This window comes from Vanessa cardui, chromosome 23 (assembly GCF_905220365.1).
Source record: "Vanessa cardui chromosome 23, ilVanCard2.1, whole genome shotgun sequence".
Classification (NCBI taxonomy): Eukaryota; Metazoa; Arthropoda; class Insecta; order Lepidoptera; family Nymphalidae; genus Vanessa; species Vanessa cardui.
The window spans coordinates 6,569,899-6,593,866 of NC_061145.1; the positions used below are offsets into that span (position 1 = coordinate 6,569,899).

Consider the following 23,968-nt stretch of genomic DNA (forward strand, 5'->3'; position numbering starts at 1 on the left):
ACGGTCACTGGAGCTGTGGTTTCTACTCTCTATGACTAGCGTAGAGCGTCCGTTGGATTGCGGTAAAGCCTTAGACTTGAGGAAAGCATCAATGTATGTTTAAAATATGTCCAAGTCGCTTGTAAGCGAAAATATATTTACTATAATTGCATATAATAAAAATAATAGACTAGTGTATTTTTATGAAAATGATTTCATTATTAATGATAAAAAATAAATAAAAACAATTAAGTGCATAAGGGCTACGTCATTTTCGTAGGATGACAAGCTTTAATCCCATCTAAGGTCATACATTAAACACAAAGTTAGCACAAGCAACTGTGAGTACGTGGGCGTTGTTTAGTCTATAAAAAAAGAAATAAACATATTACTTTATTATTGTCATATAATTTTAACGATGGAAGATGTTTTTTTATTGTTGAACTTTTAAATTAGGTAATACTTTGGCTTAGTTGATTATACTTAATTATAATTATAAGTTAGTAAATAATAGTATTGTAACTATCAAACGTATATTTAAAAGCATCATTAGCAGTTTCTCTTTTCTGTTAAAGGAAATAAAATAAACGTCTTTACCATAAAATTGAGACTATTTTCGTTAAAATATTAGATAGACTGGGATATGAACTACCTAAGGGTGAGTGTGACACAGGCATAAGAAATATTAACATACATATATGCATGCATTACATCCTCAAAGCACTCCCAACCAAGGGACATTTCATTCTTGTACGGATTAAGAAAACAACAAAAAAAATCAAAGCTAGGCTTTAATACACCGTATTCATGAATGCTAATAAGTTCAATTTAAACTATGTCAAACGGTTCTGATAATAAAAAAACCTTGAGATTTTTAAAATATGACACGAGGTGACAGTTGTTATGTGTGATGAATCTATTGTAAAATCAATTCTATCACCCTTATCATAAAGTTTAAATTATTTAGACATTGTATTCGAGTTTTAATAACATAGCGTGCCTGGGTTCAATACAATAACAATCAATATAATTCTTCTGTCTGATTGTGGTCTCGGTTCAAATAATTGGAATGAAGCTAATGCTGTGTCCACACTATTTTAATCGTTCTGTTGATTTATATTCTAAATACACGGACGATTAACACTCCTTTTAAATGAGTGAGTTAGAAAAATGATTTGATCTAGTTACATAAATACAATTACAGATCTTGTTTTTTGTAGTTTTATCATTATATGCAAACTTTTTTGTCCTTGCATTGTGATTTCATTTTCTTTTCTATACGTTTTTAATTCTATGGTTTCGCTAATATATTTATATTAATAATCATTGTTATTATTAATGTGAAATTGATTTTGTTTAGTTGTTTGTTTGTAACGCTTGCACGTTAACTGCTAACCATTATCGCCAACTAATATTACATGCAATTTTAATCTCCACTTATGTATCAACAGAAACAGAATGTAAATTTCCCACAGCTGGGCTAAGGCCTCTCCATTTGAGAGGCTTAGCACATATTCCACCACGCTGCTCCAACGCGGTTTGCTGCATACAAATGTGGCAGAAGTTCGTCGAAATTAGACACATGCATTTACGATGTTGAAATTATGAACACAAATTAGGCACATGAAAATTCAGTGGTGCTTGCCTGGGTTTGAACCCGCAATCATCGGTTAAGATGCACTCTTGGAGTCTCCTCTTATGTATATCGAACTCAAAATTGTCACGCTTGCTTACCTCAATAGTCAATAATTCGAATGAATAAACAATTTTTCTAACTAGTCACTGGCACGTTATCGTGAATATATTTATGAGTTATATCAGCAAAAAAGTTATTAAAGATAGTTTAATTGCGTTGTAATTTATTTCAAATAAAACGTGCAGGTTTTAAATTAACCGGTTGAAACTGGATTTCGCAACGGTTCAATGAAGAGTATAATATTACTGAGAGCCGAGATGCCCCGGTGGTTAGAACGCGTGCATCTTAATCGATGATAGCCGGTTCAAACCCAGGCAAGCACCAGTGAATATTCATGTGCTTAATTTGTGTTTACTATTCATCTCGTGCTCGGCGGTGAAGGAAAACATCACGAGGAAACCTGCATGTGACTAATTTCATAGAAATTCTGCCACATGGTATTCCACCTGCATTGGAACAGCGTTGTGGAATATGTTCCAAAGTCCGAACATTCTCCTCAAAGGTAGAGGAGGTATTAACTCAGCAGTGAGAAATATAGAGGCTGTAATTATTATAATATGATCTTAGTACAAATAATAGACGTGAAAGTTAAGTTTTAAAGACAAGTATAGGATTACCTTACACATGACGTGACATCTTCATATAAAATATAACTAATATAATTTTAGTAAATCAAAGTAAAGTAAAGTAACAGCCTGTAAATTTCCCACTGCTGAGATAAGGCCTCCTCTTCCATTAAGGTGAGGGCTCGGAACATATTCTACCACGCTGTTCCAATGCGGGTTGGTGCACATGTGGCAGAATTTCGATGAAATTAGACACATGCAGGTTTCCTCACGATGTTAATATAAATTTAGCACAAAGTGATTTGTTCTCATGTGCTGATAACCTAATCAGCACTCAAAACTCGTGTATGTGTATCTATAGTACGAACTAGTAGTCGCTCACGGTTTCTCTCGCGTTTTAGGTTGTTGGTTGTTATGTTTTAAGCTAAAAAGTAGCCTATGTCCTTTCTTTAAGTTCGAATTTGCTTCATACCAAATTTCATCAAATTCGGTTCAGCGGACAGAGTACTGTAACAGAAAAAACAAGTACAAAAGGAATCCACAAGATAACTTCGTTGTTCGTGATCGACAAGTCAAGTACCAATAAACGTAGATATATTTTTTGGCTGTATATCATCGAACATATAATCTATGTGTTTATTAGCCACGACGGTTCTTGAAAAAAAAATCACATTGCAACAAAATAATGAAATATGAAAAATAATATCAAATAATTTTCATAATCAAACTGCGTTTCGAAATTGTTTATGAATCGTATCATTAAAACAAATTAAATTTTTTAAAAACACACTCGAATGCAATATATTTTGTGGCTGTATATCATCGAACATATAATCTATGTGTTTATTAGCCACGCCGGTTCTTGAAAAAAAAATCACATTGCAACAAAATAATGAAATATGAAAAATAATCTCAAATAATTTTCATAATCAAACTGCGTTTCGAAAGTGTTTATGAATCGTATCATTTAAACAAATTAAATTTTTTAAAAACACACTCGAATGCAATATTTTTTTATTAATCAAACTGTAATCACTTTAACCGCGTTACGCATAGACTCAATTCAATTAACCCGTTAATGTGGGTTATTTAATTCAATTGATAATATGCTCACACGACTCGCCTTTTCTCCACACGTCTAAAGATGACGCTCCATCATTATATAGCGCTATAGGATGCTAATACTAATACTACCAACTTATTATATTTTCACTAAGAAAATATGTAACAAAATAAGAACTTGTCAGCGGGCTATGGAAAGGAGCATGCTACATCTAAGAAAAATTCATAAAACAAGAAGTCGCGAAATAAGAAACAAGACGAAACTAACAGATGCATTACACCAAGTGCTAAAACTGAAATGGAGCTGGGCCGGACATGTAGTGTCATGACTCTCAAGATTGCGAAATGGTCCGGACCACAAGGAAAAAGAATTGTGGGTAGACTATAAAGACTGTGGAGGGACTATATAGAAGAAACCATCGGGAAAGACTGGATAAAATTAGCACAGATTAGGAAAAAATGAAAAGTATTGGAGGAGGCCTATACCCTACCAAGGGGCTCCTATAGTATAGTTTAACAAAAAAAAAATAGAAATAATACAACATTAACATAGATATAAGTATTTCCTTTTATAAAATATGTTAACAATATAGGAAATAAAAACGGCTTTATTATTATTATTATATAATATATTATATATATTATATAATATATACATATATATTATATAATATATATATAATGATAAGAGATTAAAAAAATATAAAACATCTTTGGTACCATCATTGACAATAATTGACAACGTCATTAACTATGACCATAGCTATGGATACTAAAATAATACCCTAAGAAATAATACATTGTAACAATATAATAAATTTTATTCATAATTTTCTTAAAATAACGTATGAAATGTTTCAGTGCGACTTAATATTCTTGTAATATATACAATGTCAATTTTTTAAAACCGATCACACATAGTTTCATATGCCTTATAGCCTTTGGACTTCATAGTTTATTAAAAATACTAGCTAAATAGGTAAAAAGGAAACGTAATGCCAAATGTAAACGTGAGTCAACTACAGGAACAAGGGACATAACTTAGTTCCCAAGGTTGGTGGCACATTGACCATGTAAGGAATAGTTATTATTTCTTACAGCGTAATTGTCTATGGGTGATGGTGACCGCTTACCATCAGATGGTCCATATGCTCGTCGGCCAACCTATACCATAAAAATAAAAATATAATGCGATAGTCGGGCTATGTTTTGATATATGAAGCTATGTTTTAGTGGATTTGATTATTGGAATGTGTGTAAAAGTATATGTATTTAATCGTCACGCTTCATTTGATTCTATTGAAATGAATATAAGTATAAATAAATATGTTCAATTTTTATTTCGTTTTAACACCTTCACTTGATTTGACAGCAAAGCGTTCAACTTTATATACTTCATGGTAAAAAGTTGTTTGTTACAGTTCTAAATTAATACATTATTAGATTTGTTGTGATTATTACAATAATGATTTTAGTTGTGTAGAATTTTTATTTCCTGTTTTTTTTTTTCATTTTTATGGTACAGAAATTCTTACTATGCGTAATATTATTCAATTTTTTTTTAATTTTTATATATAATCAATATTCATCTTTTTTGTCTATGTAAAATATTTTCATGGAAACTATTGATTTGTGTTTTTGCTTTTAATAAATAAAACTTTTACAAAAAAGTTTCATTTCAATTACTCAAATTCTTAATTACCTCGATTAAATTAAGATAAATCTTTGGTTACATAATTATACAATTTGTGTATCTATATTATACATTATTTTATTTAATATTCTGTAAATCTACCACGCATTGTGCCACGCACGCAAGGAAGTTTTGATAAGAGATAAGGTTGGACATCCTTAGGTCTAAGTCACGGAGTCTTAGTCATCATCAGATTTGTCTACTAAAAAAGTAAATTTGAAGTTATTTGAATATTTGATCAGCCCTTTTATAAATTGCGAAGAAACCTAAATTGGGAGTTATTGATTCATTTATCACGACCAAATGAAGAGCAGAAGGCCATAACAGATTTGCATATATTATTTTGTATATAATATATTCATTTTCATTAAATCAGTTATTTGAATCTGTTCTAATTTTAAATATTTGAATCTTAATATATGTGTTGTTTTGAAATAAATCTTTGTTACTTTCAATTTTTTTTAAAATATATTGAGACGTTACCTTGTGGAAAGTGGTCACCACGCCTTTTAGACAATGGCGCTGTAAGAAGTATTAATCATTCCTTACATTGCAATTGCCAACGATCTTAGAACTAATATGTTATGTTCCTCGTACCTGTAGTTACACTGGCTCACTATATCCTACAAACCGGAACACAAATACTAAGTTCTTCTGTTCAGCGGTCGAATTTCTGATGAGTGAGTGGTACTTGTACTGTTACTCCCTTAAAGCTATTTCCTATCTACGCACCAAGTAAACACACTGCAGTAAACACATTGCTTGGTGCGTAGCTATTCGTGTCTATAGTATAATGTATGTATGTGCGTTTTTAATATCTGTCAAACGGCTTGTTATTTTTATCATAGATTTAGGACTATAAATAACATGTTAAAAATGTTCAAATATCGAACATATTTTTCATTTTTATGGTTAAGTAATTAAAAATATTTAACAGACAAGATAAATTAGGTGATAGATACAAAAAGGAAAATGATTATAAATTATTTGTTTTTATAACCGAAACAGATGACACAAACAAATACGTTTTATTAATTAAATATAAATTTAACCGATGTCGCGTATGACATGTGCTTTAACACGTTGAATGCGGAGCAAGGTCTCATAGGCCTCGTTTTTTGGTTCTAGAGGTGCGTCTAGGAAAAACGAAGATTTCTCTGTCGTGTGGACGCCGTAACGGCTATTTGATATACTATATGAAAGTGATAAATGTAAAATTTGATGCCTATTGAAAAGAGAACGCTATGGTGTATCTATTTTTTTTTTTATAAATATGAGACAACATCACATACATTACTCTGATCCCAATGTAAGTAGCTAAAGCACTTGTGTTATGGAAAATCAGAAGTAACGAAGGTACCACAAACACCCAGACCCAAGACAACATAGAAAACTAATGATAATCTATATCGACCCGGCCGGGAATCGAACCCGGGACCTCGGAGTGGCGTACCCTTGAAAACCGGTGTACACACCACTCGACCACGGAGGTCGTCAAATCTATTTTAAAATGAGGTCTCCTTGACAACGTACCGCACTGAAAAAATAAATTTCGATCACATTAAATTTTATCGAGTTTTAGTTTCCAAAACGTTATGGTGTCTAATGAGCTCCATACTTCTTCTGGTCTTCTTCTGGTCTTAAGCACCCCATATCGCAGGAATGGAAAATAAATAAAAAAATGATATTGCAGTCAACGTGTTAAAATGTCTAATTAAGTTAAATTAATGTTTCAATTATAAAAATGACGATATCAATTCGACTCATTAGCAATTAATTTGAATATTAAGTATAATTTCGTGTCCTTTGTCCGAAATATATTATATTTATTTCGAATAAAGACGTCAACAATGACTGTGTTTTGATTTAAAAAAAAATGTCAATTAAAATTTTGCGAAATGCTTTTTTTTATATATATAATTTATGGGTTGCCAATTTCATTCCCTTTTTTAACTTAAAACTACTTTTTTTTAATTGTAAAAAGTGACACGTGTAATTTAATTACGTAAAATATATGGCATTAAAAATATACCATTAATTTTGTTTCTGTCATAGTAATGTCATGATGATTTGCGTAAAGTCGACCAGACCCTTTGATGAAATTCCAAGAAAAAGTATTCTGTATTTGGTACCTAATACAATATTATATATACCAAATGAGTATATAATTTAGTTAACGATTATTATTATAAACTATGTTTTTATCATATAATAATAATACCAGTCTATATATTTTCCACTGCTAGGCTAAGGCTTTCTTTTAATTTGTGGAGAAGGTTAGAGCATATTCCACCACGCTGCTCCAATGCGGGTTGGTGGATTCACGTGTGGCCGAATGTCGTTGAAATTAAACACATATAGGTTTCCTCAAGGTGATATCTTTCACCGACGATCTCGGGATGAATAATCAACACACATTATTTATAATAACTCAGTTGTGCTTGCCTGGGTTTGAAAAATCAACGGTTAAGATGTAATCGTCCTAACCACTGGGTTATATCTTATTTATCATACTAATCATCATATCTTCCAGCTGATTTCAATTATGGCCAATCTCATGATCAATAAACTACGCAGGACATATGATAGTGCACAAGTCTGTGTAAGCACAGTAAATGTAACAGCCTGTAAATTTCCCACTGCTGAGATAAGGCCTCCTCTTCCATTAAGGAGAGGGTTTGGAACATATTCCACCACGCTGTTCCAATGCGGGTTGGTGGAATGCACATGTGGCAGAATTTCGATGAAATTAGACACATGCAGGTTTCCTCACGATGTTTTCCTTCACCGCTGAGCACGAGATGAATTATAAACACAATTAAGCACATATATATATAGTGGTGCTTGCCTGGGTTTGAACCCGCAATCATCGGTTAAGATGCACGCGTTCTAACCACTGGGCCATCTCAGCTCATAAGCACAGACACACTCTCTATTACGTCTCTCTTATAATCCAATGAGAGGGCAAAACCAACACGTCTGGAAAAAGTACCAACAGCTCTACGTCCTTTTCGAACTAGAGTTACAACACTTCCAAGGTCCAGTCTTCGGTCTGTTACTGAGAATTTTTCGAGAGAAAATATAATTATTGGATCTTTGGGTTTGAACTCAGAATCTCGGGGTATACGGCCTCATATCAAGCCACTAGACAAAAGAGTATATATATATTTGTATTATAAGGACCTAAGACTTACTTGTGTTTTTTTGCGGTTTCGCGCAAAAATTAATCTAGTTTACCCTTTCCGGCTTAACATAGGGTTATATGGTGTGTTAATATTCTTATATATATTTATGATATATCTGAAAAATACATTAATGTGGTGACATATAAAAAAAAAAAAAAAATTAAACGAATAGAAAAATAGGGATACATTTTATAACAACATTATTTTAATTGCAACAAAAATTGAAATTCGAATGAGTACATTTAGATATTTGTATAAAGTATATTACGAGATGCTAAAAATATCTGTGAAAACGTACCGGGGGTGGTGCTCTGTATTAGTGGAATTAAATAAAGAAATACTAGACATTTAAACATAATTTAACTCGTACGAAGTCTTATCAACTGAAACTGCTGATTTTTTTATAGATTATATTAATTAATTAAAATAAATTGTATAGGTACAATAAGTTAAACATTTAAACAATGTTCTGTATTCCTACGGAACCATAAAATCGTATTGTAGAATGTTAATATCGAATCAATGGTTCGTAATTAATTTAAAAGCTGATGACAGTGCTAATGAGTGCGGTCGCATTAATAACACAGGTGTAGACAAAGTCAGACCGGATTACAAGCTAATAAACTATAGACTCAGAACCATAAATAGTCATGCTAATTAAAAAAATACCTGATTTTATTTTGATGAGAAGGTATTTAGCATTGTAAGGTAAAAGATGCTTGTGATTATCCCAATGATGGGTATTAGCTTTCTTTTCTTTTAAAGAGGGAGAGGGACGGAATATTACTGTGCAACACTGTTTGTCCCTGTCATTAATTTACAGGAATTTCATTCGGTGCAATATTCACAATAAGCGGATTTCATAGTTTCATGCTAAATTATCATAAATCAAATCATAATCAAAATATTCTTTAATCAAGTGAGCCCCAAAAAATACGTGTTATTTTATAATCAATTATTTATTTTATCGTTTTTTTTTTTCAATACAGTAGAATCGAAAAGGAACTCGTTTCACCCATTTTAATTACAGAGTATATATCCTGAACACTCAATAAATCACAGAATAAGTCAATAAAGTAATCGGCCAATTTCAAGACTAGCCAACTACACAGGTCACGTTGTATTCCACAAGTCTCTGCAGACGCAGGCGCACTCTCTGTTATGTCACTCTTATAATCCAGTGAGATAGCGAAACCGACACAAATAAACAAACCTAGCATAACCATTCTGTGGAATCACCTTTGGTCAGTGACTTTTTCGAACCAATTGGAAACCTTCAAGAAAAGGGTTCCATGGGCTGTAGTAATCACATTCATCAGGTGAGCCTCAGATGAGCTTATAAACAATTTTTGTTGTGGCGTATAAATTGTCTAAATTACGAGTAGATCTTACGACAAAAGATCCTAATGAGCTTTATAATTTATTTTTTGAATTAATATTAAAAGAATTCAACAAAATATTTAAAATGAAATAATTTTATAGTTACACAAATTAATTAAAAAAAATGATACGACTTATATGGCATGAGGCAGTGGAATCGAAGCGTTGCCTTTCCAAAATACGTCAATAAATATTCCAATTTTTTTAAAACAGTATGCATTTATGCTAAGTCCTTATACTTAAAGGAAAAAATCTTGAATTCTGATAATAGAATTAATGCAACGTGGGATGTTATTAGTAGTGTTTGTGAAAAACCAAAAAAAATAAATGAAATCGAACACAGGTAGTAGACATACGAGTTCTGAATTATTAATTATTATTAATTGGTTGCAAATTAATTTGAAAAAAATTTTGATAACGTCAAAAATCATCTACATCAAATGCAGCTAGCTTATTAAATAATAAAGTTACTAAATACATTATTGATTTTTCATTTGAAACAGTTTCTGCAATAGAATTCATAAAAGTATTCGAAACCCTAAATATTAAGAAAACTAACGACATATGGGGGCATTTCGGTAAAATTTATTAATAACATCATATACGATATTGCCCCGTATATAGCAGTAATTTTTAACAAGAGTTTGGACACGGGTTTATTTCCTAACACGTTAAAATTTGGTAAAATTTTACCACTTTTTAAGACTGGAAATAGAAGCAATCTTGGTAATTACAGGCCTATTTCAATAATCCCATCCTTAAGTAAAATATTTTTAATCAACTGCTCATCCATTTCGGTACAAATGTTATTTGTCATGGTAAGCAATTCAGTTTTAGAAGAGTTCGCTCGATAACTGATGTGGGAATAGCACTTCTCAAACATATTTACGATGCTTGGCAAAAATCACAGAATGCTATTGGAGTATTCTATGATTTATTTAAAGCATTTGATTGTGTAGAACACGAACCGCTTCTGTATAAGCTCAGAGAATACGGTGTTAAAGGTAAAGCTTTTGATCTCATTGCTTCATACTTAAGTGAAAGAATGCAGCAAGTATTCATTAATGGAATAAAGTCAATTCTGGATCTACGTTAAAAACGGGTGTTCCACAAGGTTCAATTTTGGGGCCCTTTCTATTTCTAGTATATATAAATGATCTTCCTTTCTATGTTAAAGTTATTTGTGATATAGTGTTGTTTGCTGACGATACTTCACTGATTTTTAAGGTTGAAAGGAAAAAAATGACTATGACGATGTGAACGGTGCTTTATCACAAATTCACGATTGGTTTACAGCAAATAATTTAGTTTTGAATGCTCAAAAAATAAAAATTGCAAAATTATAAGGTATCCGTTTCTATAATAAAAATCCGCTTACATTTTTAACTTTGCCGTTTCGTAAATTCAAATCGTTTGTAAAAAATACATTAGTAAAAAGGCATATTATTCGATACAAGATTTTATAGATGATAAAAAAGCGTGGAGTAAATTACCTGTTGACTTCCAAGCAGGATATTTTAATTTAAATAATTGTATTTCACTAACTTGACTTTGTATTTTTTAAATATTGAAAAAGAGTTAATACTGAGTTTCTTGCCAGTTCTTCTCGGTAGAATCTACTTTCCGAACCGGTGGTAGCTTCACTTAATTGTAAAATGACGATTCAATAGAGCTTGCAAAAGCCTACTTGAATAAAGTTTACTTTGATTTGGAATAAAGTTGTGCACAAGTGTGTGTGCAGCACATCTTTGATGCACACACACTTGTGCAAAACTTTATTTCTATCTTTATGTACAGCTCTTTCTCTGTCACTCTCATAAACCCGGAAGAGTTCAGATGTAACATCAACGACTATACTTTCTACGTGTGCACATACATACTTCTAATAACCATTCGTACCTTAAACATTTAAGTACAGAGCTAAGTACTTATTTTTCGGTTTATTACATAGAGGTAACATTTGACAAGTATTTTTTTAATTCAACCTTTAATCAGATAATTATTAATTAGAACTAAGAATATTATTTTATATACATAAAATGAGGTATAGGGATGAAATACGCGGTTTCCTACAATGTTTATATGACATACAACAACGAAATATACTATATTGCTAGCAATTTTAAATTGTAAATGGCGTTTTTGTTATCCGTTCTGATGAAAAAATCGAATAAACAATATACCTGTATTTTTTTCTTATTGTTATACATATAGTCCGAAAACACGTGTATTCAAATTGTTTATAGCAATTTAAATAATGAGTGAATATTCTGGGCGAAATAATAGCCTGGTTTCCGAGCGGTATAAATCAATCTATGGGGTCCAAAAGTCAGCTCAGATAGTTTTTGTTAAAGAACTTTATTGATGTTATCGTGCAATTAAGGAAACCTAAGCATCTGTGGATACAATCAAACCCACGAAAATCCTTTCAAAGGTGAATTAGCAATAGGCAGGCTATATTTTAATAAGACTAAATGCTATTTCTTTATCAATGGGGTCTTAGAGATATCAGTGGCGCTATTACTAAGGCTTTCTTTAGACTTTCAATATAAGAAGAAGATGAATTAAACCATGTTTAGAATCAAATTACACAAATTTATATGAAACCAGATATTTGTGGATCGTTAATATCTAAATACTATTTATTTATTTAAGTTCATTAGATTTTCAATTTTACATAAATCTTAACCGATCGACCTCTACCGATGATTAAACGTTCAAGCCCGGGAAAAGCTATTTTTAAATCATTCTTAATCATTAGTGAATCACCTACGTGCAATCTTCAAACCTTCTCCTCAAAAGGGATGTACAGTCTTAGCGCAGCAGTGGGACGTTAAGAGGAGTTTCATTTATATTACTTTAAGTAGTTTTAATTAGTCTTTTAAGGTTGGAACATATTCCACCATGCTGTTCCAATGCGGGTTGGTGGAATACACATGTGGCAGAATTTCTATGAAATTTGTCACATGCAGGTTTCCTCGCGATATTTTCCTTCACCGCTGAGTATGAGATGAATTATAAAGACAAATTAAGCACATGAATCAGCGGTGCTTGCCTGGGTTTGAACCCGCAATCATCGGTTAAGATGCACGCGTTCTAACCACTGGGCCATCTCGACTCGATCTCGTTTTGTGTGTTTTTGTTTTAAAGTTCTTTTTAAAGTCATGAAGATTCAGGGACTCTGGTTTCCTATTCAATTTCAAAAGAATGCCATTATCTGTTTTGATATACCAATTAGTTTTCGGCCTTGTGTTCGGATGTACCTTGGGGTTTAAGCCCATAGAAAGACAACTAATAAAAGACCCGGGTTCCCCATTTCTTCTCGGTTAAGGGAATTTTCTTCTCCGAAACTGTGGCAGTTTTTAATATGAATTAATAACCAAGTGCAACGCTTACATTGAATAAACAAATTTGAATTACATTAGGTAAATTTAATTACTCGTAAATTCGTTTCTCATGCAATATATCGTTCAATTAGGTATGTAACCAATTTAAATAACTAAATAAACTATTTTTATAAACTAATTTGAATACAATAACTAAATTAAAGTATCCAGACGAGGCGTCTGTCAAAGTGCCATTGACTGACCTTGAAAGCTGGTGGTCGTGCAGTCGATGGCATTTTGCTACAAATTATCACTTCAGTTTGCTTCTATATCTCTATCTATCTTAATAATAGATATAGATAACTATCTTAATAAATGCTGTAGTCAAACAATTAATTCCAATGTAATATTGGTTGAAGCTTTTGGTAAGCTGTAAAATACTTGGAATAATCCCAATACCTGTGTTATAAAAATATGCAAGAAGATTTGTATAAAGAGAAGAAGATGGAAGTATTTATTCCTTTGGTAATTTACGGATAATTTGGAAAACATTAGATCAATTTTGGTAGTCATCTTTAGTCACCTTTTATAGTATTATTTGGCACACACGAATTTGCGCCAAACTATACAGATAGTACTACAGTACATAGCTATATAGATATTGGCGCGGTAAACATTTTTTATCATTCCTTGCATTATTATTAAACCAACAAGCTTGGAATCACCATCCTTGTACCTGTAATTTCACCATAGTCATATCGTTTTGATGGTGTAGAGAACATTGCATTGTATATGTTTGAAAAAAGAGTAAAACTAATAAATATGCAGTTTAAAACAGTTTATAATTTTTTTTATTTTTTTTCTTGGCAGTTAAAATAGGCTGATGTTATTTTATCGATGTAATTACTTAAATGTTTCCTACAAATTGAAATTGTTCGGATAATCTTAATTTCTACGTAAAGTACGTACTCGTGTATATTTGGAAAATCATTCCCAATTTATATTCGTATTTACCACGAGGTCAAAGGGTAATTATGGACCGACAGGATTTTGTACATATGAAAAAAGTGTTTGTCGAAGTATTTCAAATGAATATTCATTCTGATTTGGTAGTCGAATACCAATTTAAAGTTTAACAATTAATAAATAGAGAATATCATTAGAATTACATTAATAAATAGAGAATTATAATTACTACAAATTTGCCTTTTATTATTAAATTACCTTAATTGTACCTATTTACCTGACTCTACCATACCTTTTATATTACCTACTAGTAGAACATAGTCTTGCAACATAGTGGTTATGTAAAACGAAACAGATACATAATTGGAAATGATATGAATTGCGAATAATTTGTGTTGTACAAGTTTATCGAATTTCGATTAAATAATAATAACTCTACATAAATATTGCTAATATTTTCTTAATTGTTTACTTTTAATTTTTCCCTCTAGTCAATCTTAGCCATTGTCAATGTCACGTGAGATAAATAAGACGCGTTGAATTGAAGAAAGGTAATAAATCTTTTTTTTTTTATTTTAGCACGAAGGTTTATATATTTGTTAATTTCATAAGATCTTAGTGGTTTTATGTTTCCTTTTTTATAGTAATCTGTAAATTATATCGATATATAATCAAGAAATTATAAAAGAAAAGTAGTTAAGGACGATTCGTTAAAAAACTAAAAAAACAGAGTTTAAACGATTTTCATACCATATATGATTAAAAATACAATTTCAGCAAATATGTGCTATTTGTATCTAATAAAATATTAATCAAATAACTGCCGAAATTTATTACTTTAAAATAACCAACTAAAATTAACTAGAAACTTTGTTAATTTTCAACGCAATTATTTCGTTTGGTTCTTCATCACTAAGATGTAAAAACAACATTCGGTTTTTCATTGAAATAGCAAGGATGTTACGAACGTGTTATTAATAAACAATTAATTAAATAATAACTATTAAACATATTCGTTTACAACCAATGATTGAATTAAACTTTGAACACAAATACATTTGAAATTAACGAGATATTCATTTGACCTTCCTAAATGAAATTACGATTTTAATAGCGGCGTCATTCTCTTGTTAATTATATTACATATTTGATTTTGACTTGTCAACTTTGAAACAATTGATATATTTGGTACCTACAGCATTAATTGATATTATTTTGATTCCTCGTAACACAGATTGAGATGAATTAGTAAAATTTTCGAGTCTTGTTTCGATATCACAGCATTCTGTCAGTTACAATCGAGTGACTTAGAATCCAGGCATTTTTTGCTAATAATTAAGTAACAATAATCATTATTCATAAATTTTAATTTTCTGAAATGACGCCTGACAGAGAAGTATGGAAGGAGAAGACATGGAGCGGCGATCCCAAATAAAATTGAGATAAGGGCAGAAGGATGATGATGAATGATTATTCATAAATATATCATTATTATGTAAAACTATTAAAGGTAATAAACGAGACTGATTTTTATAATTATTAAAAATTCGTGACGAGTAAGCTGAAATAAAAGTCTTGCAAATTTTAAATTTGATCGCTATTATTGTCTTACTAAAAGCTTCACTTTTAGTAAGACAATAATAGCTACAAAAAGATACATATTTCAGAAAGATAATTAAATTGAAGGGCTGTCTAAATTAGGGGATAAAATAGGCGGCGTCACAATGACCATTCTGAGTATGTTTAGAGGAACAGTCGTATTTGATAAATGCTTTTATTCTAACAAAAATAATTCGAAATAGTTGTTATCGCTATTAGCAATTACGAAAACGCTAATTTTACGACACACCTATCTGAAGAATTGCTTTATATAGTCGGTTTATTGAGGAATGTTCTAGGAGACATTTTCTCACGCTACAATACTAAGGAGGAGGTGTTAACGATCAGGTAATATGGCAAAATATACGAAACATACCTATAAACGTAACTCGAGTAAAACTGAGGAACATTGCTAGTAATAATATAAAGCTGTAGTATATCTCTTTCACCATTCTACCGTTTTCTTATTACAAAGATTGTCAGAAAGAAATATTTGTTTGTATGTGTTTGCATTGTTATATGTGTGTGTAAGTTTAAATATAATAACAATATGATGACATTGATTTCACCTAAGTTTTTCGTACAACAATAAGAAACGTTACCTACGCTCAGATACCTTGAAATGATTAATTAATCACCATTTCAGGGGTTTTGTGAAAATATGTGTTTTTTGCGTCGCTAATACAACGAGCGTCAGTCAAGTTCAAAGGCTTAAGTTTTTTATTTCCTCAATAACAATCTAAGCAGTACTAGTGGTTTGTCTGTTCATTATTTTTAAAATATTTTAATTAAGTTAAAATGCTACAGGATGACAATTAATTATAATTAATAGATAATTATCTAAAAGCTACAGCGCAATTTTGTTTCCCTTTTACTGTACTCATTGCACAAACGTGTGCGCAAAACAGAATCACAAATCACTGACATAATTCGACACTCAAAACCAAATCATGTAGAAATCGTGTGAAAATTGTGCATCTTTTTCATTTTTCAAATGTTATATATATATACAGTTATAATCTACATTTGGGTATATGATTTTTATCATATTTCCTCATCGTACCTTCATTTTCGTATTCAGAAAATTAGTTTTGTGTGGCATAAAATTTTTATAGTAATTAGGCAACTTAAGCAAGATCAGAATAACCATTTTATTTTAAGCAGCCTTGTAAGTAGAGAGACAAAGTAATCACACAGTCTGTCGTCGTATCTTTTCCATTATTTAAAAAATGCGTTGATTATCATGTGTTTAGAGAAACATTAATTTCTCTCTTTCTGTCATAATTGATTTAATATTCGTTAGAGGAAGACAACTATATATATTAAACAACACTCCAAGGTAATGTCAAAATTTTCTCTCTTGCCATCTAGTAAGCAATGTTAGCTTATTAAATACAACATCAGCCCGTAAATTTTCCATTGCTTGGCCAAGGACTCCCTTTGAGGAGAGGGTTTGGAACATATTCCACAACGCTGTTCCAATGCGTGGTGGAAATTAAATAAAAAGACAAAACCAGAGATAATGTCTTGTTTTATTTTCTTTGTTCCAAAAGCAACGCTCAAGACGACCTGTGTTACGCAAATCGCAGTCAAATTATCGTCAAATTATCCTTTTTATCATTAACATATCTAATTACTACTGTGTTACATATATCCTTTGTTTTTTAGAATAATTTTAGTATAAATTATGTTGAATATATTTTGGTTTAAATATACATATTAAGATGTTAATTCTGTTAATTGTAATAATAGGTATACAAATTTTTAGTCTCGTGTAACTAATAAGACTGATAGTTTCCAGGTATTTTGTTTTGAGTTGATAGTTGCTTCTAAATCTAAAAATGTGGTTTTAAATTATTCAATTTTAATAATATATTCAAGTAGGCTTTTAAAAGCACTTTTGAATCGTCATTTAACTACTGTATAAAGTTAAGTTACCACCGCTTCGGAAAGTAGAATTTAGCGAGAAGAACCGGCAAGAAACATAAATAGAAATCTAGCAAATGACATCAAATAAACAGGGACGTTAATAGTAGTTCAGTTATAATGTTAAAAGTTTTGTGGGCATTGATATAATATATTTTTACAATTGTTCCTTAACATCTTATTTGTGTTTTGTAAAGCACAAATATTGAGCGCTCTCTATATCTTTAAATCTTAGTATTCGATGGGAAAAAGATTGCACTGGAAGAAGTGCAATCCTTGTGATATATTGTATTCTCTATTAATAAGCAACTAACCAGCCAAATAGTCACTCCAATTGGGAGTGAAATTATACGAAGATCTTTCGTCCCTTACAATCGCACTATCTCCCTCACTCCTCAAAACGGAATGCAGCAATACAAAGTATTTTCATGATATTTCCTTAGGATATAAGAAAGTATTTGCTATTGCAATGCTAGTCTATACAAAAATATTTTACTAAAATTTACTAAAATAGTTTTATTTTATATAATCCATTGCAGTCATAAGAACAAAATTTGACAGAAAATTGACGGCATATCGTCGCGGGGCTGATTAATCTATGATATTCTTATGGATTTGCTAAAAAATGACGTTTTGATCGTCGACGAAACTGTTATCGGAATGTTGGAAGTAAAATTAAAGTGGATATAAGTAGTTAAATGTAATAGTATTGCATTATAAACATAAGAAGGTATATTAATCGCAAACTCTTAGTAGTGTACATTGTACAATATAGCGGAGTTAATAAGAAATCGATTGAAATACGTAAATCTAAGATTTGTTTATCTTTTTTTTATGGAATAGGTTGGCGGACGAGCATATGAGCCACCTGATAGTAAGTTATCACCATCACCCATAGACAATGACGCTTTAAGAAATATTATTAACTATTCCTTACATCGTCAATACGCCACCAACCTTGAGAACTAAGATGTTATGTCCCTTGTGTCTGTAGTTACACTGGCTCACTCATCCTTAAAACCGGAACAAAACAATACTGCGTACTATTATTTAGCGTTAGAATATCTGATGAGTGGGTGGTACCTACCCAGGCGGGCTTGCACAAAGCCCTACCACCAATTTCTTCTTCGAAAAGAATAGGCTTGTCGTGATATTACTAAGGTTTGTACGAAGCTCTTTCCCTTTTTACTTTACTTAGATTAGATTTCAGTGGGAGAAATCCATACTTGTTATGCAAGTTGTCATTTAAATTACTCGTTTTAAACTTTTACGGATTATTCGCTAGAAATACTTAACGAGTTGGCTGATTGGTTTTCATCGATATGTATAAATCTAAATACAAATGATTATTGCAATAATAATTTATTGCTTTCGTAAATAAGTCTACTTCCAATACTACTTACTTCATTTAAGAAATGATAAAATCAATGTTTTGTAAAATATGTTCGTAAATGTTTTTACACAAAAATAGACCTACGAAAAAAATTACCGGTAAACATGAAAAATAGCCTTATTAAATGAATGTGTTGTTAATATAATTTCATTTTTGAGATTAGGTTAATTTTCGATGATCAATGAGAAAACAATAAAAAAACTTTACTTTATCATCAAGAAGCAATACTTGGTATAAGGGTTTTCCGATTTGAAGCAATCATCATAAGTAATTACTTGAACAGTTTTAGCAGACTTTTTATTAAAAAAAAAATCCGTTTACTTATTTGTTTCAATTTGATATTAAGCAACAAATCTTGATAGGTAAAGTGCAGAGACTTAATTGGTTGGTCTTAGTTCAGACTAAAATTCTTGCTATTATTACAGTTGTCTATTAATTATTTTTAATTATACGGATGGTCACCGCAGCCCTCTAAGCAGTATTAACTATTAAGCATTTCTTACATCGCCAATTCGCCACCAACCTTGGGACCTATGCTGTTATGTCGCTTGTGCCTATTTTAAAGCAAGATCAGTCTTAGAGCTGTAGATTTTTATTAATTTACGTAATATAAATCGTTTATAAAAATCCTTACAATACCACCAACAAACAATTGTTAAAACAGGAAGTATGCTTAGTGGTTTATATTATTACACGTATTACGTAAAAATATATGAGATATCACAAAATGTTGGTAATAAACATGAGTACCTATCTTTGTAGGTAGGTCTCCTTGTGGGTAATTTTATCCTTGGTTTGGTTATATTAAATTAGTAACTTATTCATAGATTACTAAGAGTTTCCTAGACAATATAGCTACGTACGTTCTCATTACAATGTTTAAAATTACTGAAGATAATATAACTTTAAATACAATTTTAAAGTTTTAAGAAAGCTATAATTTGCCTCAAAGATTCAACCTTTATTTCATTTTAACTAAAAAATCTCCACAATTGTGTTTTTCTTTGAATTTGTTATTCCGATATATTATTTTGATCAAGGGTTGTAATTTTTAATTAATTTAAACGTCGATTTCCTAGTTAACCTTTAAAAATAGTATCCGTATACTTTGTAGGCAGCTGATTAAAAGAATAATTGAATCGGTAAAGGAAATTCTTAATTTAGGTAACATGCATTCACGAAAATAAGTAGGTATACATTTTAAGTACCATAATACAAAGACGCTTTATTTTTTTTCACAAAAAAAAATTCTAAAAGGGAATAATTTTTACGTCCAATGAGCGCCTATTTTACATACAGTTTCATTGATTTAAAACTCTATATTAACAGCCAAACATAAACCTTTATATGTATATACATAGATATATTATAACCTTCCATGAAAGGCAGTAATAATATGTAGTTATTATATGCGGTAGAAATTTGTCAAAGCTTAAATTCCGCTGATTATATATGTGTGTCAACCATCAAACTAAAAGATCAAAATACAATCGGTTGATAAAATATTTATCTATAGATACTAATATTATAGTACTTCTTAGCTAAAATGACTGTCTGATATCTCTTTAAGCTTAAAAAGAGGCAAAGCTTAAACCTATTTGGATGAAATTTGGTATCGAGATAGTTTGAGTCCGGGGAGTTATATAGCCTCATTTATTTAATTCACCCCTCCAGGGGGTAAAATTGGGGTGCCGGTTTGTATGTTATGGTTAGAATTTTAGAAAATTTGCGGGGGTAAAGCAAATTCCGCTAGTCTTTAAAAATATTTGTATTTATATAATATTTGCAGGTAAAGAGCACTGTTCACGTTTGCATTATAATATAAATATAAGTGTTTTTAAAAAGGAGAAAATACTTCTTAGAGACTTCTTCTAAAAGAGTCTTCTTCTTCTTTTTTATTACAGATTGTCTACAGATTAATAATTTATTTTACCATTGAAAATTAAGAAATAAAATATATATCTTTAATTAATTAATTAAGTCACAATGTTATTGCAATAGGTAGGTACATAATGTAGCTATAAAAGTCATTATCGTTACATAAAAAAACTACAATGTCGGTGCATGCTAATTTGGCGGTTTCCACCCAAATTTTCGATTGTTTTTTTTTTAATATATTTTGGCGCCTTAAGTCTTGTACCTATTGTATTTGAGTTTATGACAATTGGTCATACCGCCATAATAAAGATTTTTTTAGGTGTTTTAGCCTTTTCACCGCCGGTTGGTACCAGTTGTTATCACTATTTTATAAATAATTAATATTTATTTAAATGAAGATGTTATATGATATTTATGTATATTTTTTGCTTGGATTCGTTTAATACAATAACATATAGAATGACAGTCATTTCATGCAAAAGCGATTAGTAGAAACATATAACTCATCAAAAATTTATAATCTTAAGACGTCAATAAAAATCAATGAACAGAAAATAGTTATTTACAAACCTTGTTTATTTTTGAACCAAAATTCTTATAATAATTATAACAGACTTTACGACAGTTTTTTACAGCAGAGATTTGCTACTGACAAATTAAATTAATATTCAAGTTATAGGTATTTAAGACATAATAAGTATGCATTGTTTGGCTGAGTTACTGTTTTTGTCACTGATATTTGCAAAAACAACTAAACACGGTTTTTCTTATCATAACTGATAAGTTTTATGTAATAAACAATGTTAATTTGCAATGCAAACTTAGTGCAATAACAATTCCTTCGATTTTTAAATTTTTACACTTCGCAATATTCAAAAAAAGAACTCGATCGGAAATTGGGTGACGAAATGAAATAATTTAAAAAAAGTTCCTATATTTTTTTATCAGAGTTTGGATGAGAGTTGGTTACGGTTAGGTGCCTTCACACCTTGTTCGAATTAAAAAAAAAAAGCATTCAAACGGTTTCCGCAAAAAGCGTTTCTGTAAATACTGCTTGTTGGTAAATTACACGGCAAATTATGAATTTATAACATTGAAATAAAAATAATGCATAATTTAAAATTTTATTAGTATTATAATAAAATTTTGGTTATACACCGTGTTGTTAAAATGTGATAAGGATATACATAATATATTTTGTTCCTATCTAATTATTTCAACTTTTTATGAACTCACTTGTGGAATTATAAAAGTAAATTAAGAAATAAATAGTAGAAAGAAATAGTACTTCATAAATGAATCTCCTCAGTGCTTCCTGTATTAATTAATCATATATTATTTTGTGTCTTCAAAGGCATATCATTTTGACATGATTGTATTTATTTATATCAAGCATCGGTTAATACAATTTGTATCTTTGGTGATACGGAATTCAAGACATTAGTCTTTGATAAGAGATTTATAAGCGTTCTCATGTCTTTGAATATAGGTAGGTACATATTCAAATATGTAATGAGAAATGATAAGGGGAGTCTACTTACTGTTTGGCGATCCCGTACGAAACATGGGATTCGGTGCCATCCACGGGAACGCGCCGAACGGCCATGTAGCTGGCGTCGGCCCTTGGTACAGTCGCGGCAACAACGGCTGCGGGACCACCACTCCACCCCTGTTCTCCGTTTCATCGTCGTTCGTGCTCCCCCGCTCGTCACGGTCATCTCTCTCATCGCCCGCGTTGGACTCGACGTCCTCGATGTCGACATCGCTGTCGTCGGTGTCGACGGCGCTCTCCGCGTCGTTGCTGTGCGCGTCGGGCGTGTCCCGCGGCGCGTCGGCCTTGCTGCCCAGCAAGGAGTCGACGCTGAATGATATCCGACCCTTCGCGCTCTCCGCGGCCTCCGACCGCTCGCATTCAAGCGACGTCTTCATTTCATCTGCGCGATTTCATTTCCATCAACAATCCGACGGTATTTCACGTCCTCATTATTTTCTCTATTTACTTTTATATCGAATCGATGAATTGCCACATTCGAATCGATTTCACTCGATCAATTCAACAGGTTTCGATTTTTGAAGTATATTATAAATACGAACGATTTATTGATTACTTAATTAACAAAAGGTTAAATGTTTACGCGTTTCTTTAATGAAACAGGTTGTCGTACGCTGTTTGCATAGTCGTCGCTCATATGAGATGTACTTGCAACGAAAATAAGTTGTAAAACGAGATCGTAAATCACGCATCCGAATACGAGTGCAAAGCGATACGGCTGCTGTACAATATCACTTACAGTCACATCACATAATGTAACACTTCGTTTCCTTCGATGCGAGTGCTCTAAACTCAAATCGGTGATTGTGTCGCAACGCAAATTTGCGAATACGTTGTGAAACGCGATGCGTCCGCGTAATGATTCGCGTGGAGGCGCGTTGGAAATCGCGCTAGCATTGGGGCGCAAACCGCGACCCGCGGACCGCCTCTCCCTCTTTGCTACATTCGAGAGAGACGCAGCTACCGAGCGAGGAATTTTAATAAGCGGCGCGGAGCGAACGAGACGACGATACAATCCGACATGTGTGTAAACGCGATATTGGGTAGGCGGGGTCCGTCGCGCTCAAATTAATAGCCTCTGTGGAATACGCCTTATAACGTCGCCGTCTATTATTCTAATTGAAGTCGCATGACTGTGTAGTAGAGTCGATTTTCGCTAAACACGATTATTGTAGTAGCGACGTGACGGTAATAAGCATCTCGGATTGCAGTGGCTATTGTGTTGAATGAAAAAGGAGTAAATAGACGGGTGCCGTAGGCGGCGTAGAGGGGACTTTACGATTTAATTATTCGCGAATACGGAGGCATTTTGTAGCGAGCTAATGTCTCATTGTCTCATTAATATCTCGGCCGGCCATGTTTGATTTGTTTATGACACGGGCGAGGTGCAAAGCGGGTGACGTTTCTAGCTACCGTTCTGAAATGTTTTGTACGTCTGTGCGACAGTTTGAGTTCGGAAACACAGATTCAATGCTCCGCAACTTGGCTCTGAATTAATTTCGCTACGCTCGTCTACTTACTATCTTTATTAGACTTGTCGGTATTGTTAGGAACGTGGATTAAATGCTTCTCTATATTCAACCAGCGGTAAAGCGGATCGTGTTCGGAACGTATTTGATATTTGTATACGTGTAGAATCTGACTGACTTTGTTACGTTAAATATATGTATACTTTTACTTCTCTTTTAAATTTAATATCAAGTCATCTTTTGCCAGTTAATATTTATTATAATGAGGTTTATAATATCTGCATAACTAATGAAACAG

General features: G+C 31.8%; 1 protein-coding gene across 1 annotated transcript in view; it reads right to left on the reverse strand.

The window, feature by feature from the left end:
- LOC124539877 (muscle segmentation homeobox-like) overlaps window positions 1-23,139 on the reverse strand; it is a 48,046-nt gene extending 24,907 nt beyond the window's left edge. Inside the window, exon 1 of the mRNA XM_047117237.1 lies at window positions 22,191-23,139. Coding sequence (XP_046973193.1) covers window positions 22,191-22,578 — 388 coding nt within the window. The 5' untranslated portion in view covers window positions 22,579-23,139. The remainder of the gene's footprint in view (window positions 1-22,190) is intronic.
- Between the last annotated feature and the right edge of the window lie 829 nt (window positions 23,140-23,968).